This window comes from Galleria mellonella, unplaced genomic scaffold (assembly GCF_026898425.1).
Source record: "Galleria mellonella isolate WM207_F2 unplaced genomic scaffold, CSIRO_AGI_GalMel_v1 utg270, whole genome shotgun sequence".
In the NCBI taxonomy this organism is placed as follows: domain Eukaryota; kingdom Metazoa; phylum Arthropoda; class Insecta; order Lepidoptera; family Pyralidae; genus Galleria; species Galleria mellonella.
The window spans coordinates 4692225-4696287 of NW_026442062.1; the positions used below are offsets into that span (position 1 = coordinate 4692225).

At 31.7% G+C, this 4063-nt stretch overlaps 1 protein-coding gene across 1 annotated transcript; it reads right to left on the bottom strand.

The window, feature by feature from the left end:
* Positions 1-619: 619 nt before the first annotated feature.
* Positions 620-2473, bottom strand: LOC128200783 (uncharacterized). Its single transcript, XM_052895311.1, has 2 exons — positions 1658-2473; positions 620-1409 (listed from the first exon to the last, which is right to left on the bottom strand). The coding sequence occupies exons 1-2, from the start codon at positions 2385-2387 to the stop codon at positions 814-816; spliced, it is 1326 nt and encodes a 441-aa protein (XP_052751271.1). The 5' UTR covers positions 2388-2473; the 3' UTR covers positions 620-813.
* Positions 2474-4063: the final 1590 nt, after the last annotated feature.

Here is a 4063-nt window from a genome sequence, read left to right on the forward strand (position 1 = left end):
TCCATGTTCCACACACTTTATAAATATATTGTTAATCAAGAGTTATGCAGGTAGATATTTATTTTTATTAAACCCCTATGATAACGTTGAATATATACTTTCTAAGTCCCACAGACATACATACATTCAGTTCAAAGGAAGACTGTATAGTTTTTTTGTAGGTGAATAAAAGGAGTACAGTACAGAGGAAAAAAAAAAATAAAAATTGTAAATGCCACAAAAATAAAATGGGCGATGTGGCATTATATTAATAGGAAAAAATTATATAGACATAAAAAAAAACCTCTTCTCTAGACCGGGTGTGATTGTTAGTATCACGGAATCGTCATAATGGACTAACTGTCCTAACTTAGACCTCATCTATTATAATTTACTGTCGCCCCGTCAGCGTATATCATCAAAACCTATTCATCAAATAGATACCCCTGTTCTACTCGTATTTCCGATGAGCAACGTAATCCCTTAGTCCTCAAGAATGGCAACATATAAAGGTTTATAAGTGATCACTGACAGTATTCATCAGATAACACTTCCAGCTTGTTTACCATTCTAAAAAGTACGTATTGCCCTTATATTGCTAATTATATTAAAAAAGGTGGTGTATAAAATTATACGTCTGTTATATATTTATATTTATTTACAAAACAATAATAAAAATTTATAATACTTTGGCACATTTAGCTATAGGTATCTAAGAGTTTTAGCATTGCATAGTCATGCCCGAATTACAAATATTAATAATAATAGTAACAAAGTAACACTATAATACTCTTTGGTAATCAGTCTGACAGTAGAAAACTAAACTAGAACCTATCAACAAACGTAGTTTATAGGGAAATATTTCTTGTTTTCTTCATTATAAATTTCTTTTAATGTACCATCAATGTTTGAGGTATAGATATTCTTATTTTGTGCATATTGTATACCAGGACTTTCTCCACTTTCATTAATACCTAATTTACTACAATACTTATCTTCGATGTTGTCATCATAATTTATACTATCATCAAAATATATACTAGATGTCATTTCAACGTTGCTATTAAAGTTTTTCTCTAAATTAAGTTCAGCATCATATGTATCATAATTCGCTACATTCACTTCAGTGTGTCCATGCTTATAAAGTTTTCGGCCGCTATTTTTGCTTGGTTTAGCATCCGTCGACGTCGAAACTTCAGGGGACTTGATTCTTTTGCTCTTGTATCTTCTATTCTGAAACCAGATCTTCACTTGTGTGGGTGAAAGATTTAGTACCTTAGCCAGCTGTTCCCTTTCTGGTGCAGTCAAATATTTTTGAGCTCGGAACCTTATTTCCAGAGCGTGCACTTGACCATGTGAAAAAAGGATTCGGGGTTTTCTTTTCGCGTTTTTGTCTTTTCTTTCTGATTTACTATTATTGACAGGAGCCTCTGTTGACAAAAATAAATATGTGTTAAGCATGAAAAATTATTATTTAACTATAGTATTGTGTTTATAGTTATTGAAATTTAAATAAAGAAAACAACGATGAGTAAACAAAACCTCTTTTTCTAATATCAAATTATATTTTAATTCGTATTGATAACTGTTTTTAATAATTGTATTAAATATTTTATGATTATCTTCTAATATGTAAATATAATATTATATAAATATGTAATTATCTAAATATACATACTGTTGTGTTTTCGAGGCGATAAAGGAGACTTATTAAACGATTCTGTACTGGAATATGATATGTTCTCTAATTCTTGTATACTTCTATCATCATAACTTCTTTTTGTCGTTAAAATTGGTGTGACAGGGATAGGGGCTGCTTCTCTATCTATTTCCACTATAGAAGTTGCATCTGGCAGTATATGATGGGGGGGAGGTACTACTAATTCTGGATACTGTTCATAATTTTGATGATACAAATTATGACAGCCATACGGATTATAATTATAATAATCATCTATTTTAGGATCGTGGTAAATATCTTGGTTCCAATAATGTTCCACATTTGTATGAACAGGCACATTTGGATACATTTGATTGAAATAATCCGGGGGGCAATATGTCTGATTCTGATGATAAATTGGGTCGTACTCATAATTTTTTCGCTCTCTGTCGCTTTTCCATAGATCGTTTCGTTCGTAAGTAAAATTTTGTGGTTGGTTTATGTTCAAAATATCTTTTACAGAGAATGGAGTGTTCAAATTCTGTTGGTTTAATGCCGAGCCGTCTTCGAATTTTATTCGGTAATTAGCTTTTTGTTCATAACACGTATTTGGTAGTTCGTTCTTCTGTTTATCCAAAAATTCGTTTGCGTATTCATAATATCCATTTTTGCAGTCATTATAATCGTGCTTCAAGCTGTTATTATTATAAGAAGTAGATACTTCGTTGTGTTGCTCGAATTTATCCATTGCACTGGCACTTTTCACTATAAACCATTAGTTATTTTGATTAATTGTTTTGAGAGTGAATTAATGAACTTGTTGTTTAGGAGAGAGGCGATGGAAGACTGATGGTGTATAGATTATGAAACCAATCGACGGTGATTGGTGTGTTATGGGCGTGGCTATGGGTTTCATGCTGTCACTTACTCTCATGTTGAGTCTGGTGTCTTGCCGTCTCTGTCGGTGATTAGGGCTGTTTACTACGAAACGTAAATAAACCGTATGATTTCATGTGGGCGTTAAGAGTGATGTGCTCTTTGATTTTACTAATGACTCAGTAATTTGATTATTTTGAATCTGTGGCAAAGTTATAATTATGTATCGTCTTTTAATAAAGTACAATAGATTAATTGAAATTAATGATTTATAATAGATTTTTTAATATTTTTAAGAGGTAAAAAGTGTTTTTAAGAATTTATTATAAATACAGAATCTTTAATAAAAAAAAATTCTATTATCCTTATTTATATTAGAACTAAATATTTTAGTAAGTAGGTAAATTATGTTTTTACATTTTATATTTTTATAAAAAAGTTGTTACTTTTTTTATAAAATTAACACCAATTGTAACAAAATTATCTAATAAATTTAGAGACAGGTAAGGCGGAATATACTAACGGTTTCAAAAATTATCTTTCATAATAATTGGTAAATAAATTGCTTTATACAAAAAAAGATATCTAAATAACGCACTAATGAATCAAAATACTACTAATGAATGTGGTTATATACTTAATTAGATATTTAACCACATTCGCTGATTGATAGATATTTTAAGTATTATTCCCACATTTGTATATTGGTCGTGTATTTATTTTTGTGAGTCGAAGTGGTGTGAATATATTTGTTTATACTCGTATTGACCTGTCATCTCCTAATAATAATCATGAAAGTACTTACGTATGCCTTAGATGTGTATTTATTAAGTAGATATATTATATAACTATACCATGTGACTGGTTGCATTGATAACTATACCATGTGATGTGTTGCGTTGGGGAATGTTGCGTTGGTTATTTTTTTTATTTTATGGGTGAAGATGAAATGGTAACCCTGCCTGCGCTATCGGTATACGCTGCCAGGGTACCAGTGACGGGTGACAGGTGAGTGACTGAAGGCAAATCAGTTGGCCCATAGTGATCAATTATATGAATTGACCACTTTGGTTTCCAGGGAGAACCGCGTGGAGGTCGACCTGATAGGGTATATTGCTAGCAATGGGGTTGTTAAATCTCAATATTAACAATCCCTTTCCCTCCTGTTGCATTGGTTTGGCCATTTGGAGAGGATGGATGAAAGAAGAATTACGAGATTTATCGAGCAAGAATGAATGGAGATGTCGGTAGGGGCCGCCCTAGACGGACGTATGACGGGCGAGCGTGTATGGAAAGATTGATGAATGTGGAAGAAGCAAAAGAGGTTTGTTTGAATCGAAGTATTTGGCGTTCCATTGTTTCTGCTTACCCTAATGGGAGACAGGCGTGACAGATATGTATGTATTTACATTCACATACTAAATTGACATACTATATATATATACACTGTAATTTCTATAAAAAAAAAATAGAATGAGTATCTAGGACGTTCCTATTGTTAGCATTATCTTACAAACTACTTACAACTATTATAAGTTCTAAAAATAC

What these genes read in the sequence shown, in the direction of transcription:
- LOC128200783 (XM_052895311.1), bottom strand. Translation starts at nt 2,387, where the DNA reads ATGGATAAATTCGAGCAACACAACGAAGTATCTACTTCTTATAATAAT. An exon ending in ATCGCCTCGAAAACACAACA is followed by an intron (nt 1,410 to 1,657) that starts GTATGTATATTT and finishes TTTTGTCAACAG; the next exon opens with AGGCTCCTGTCAATAATAGT.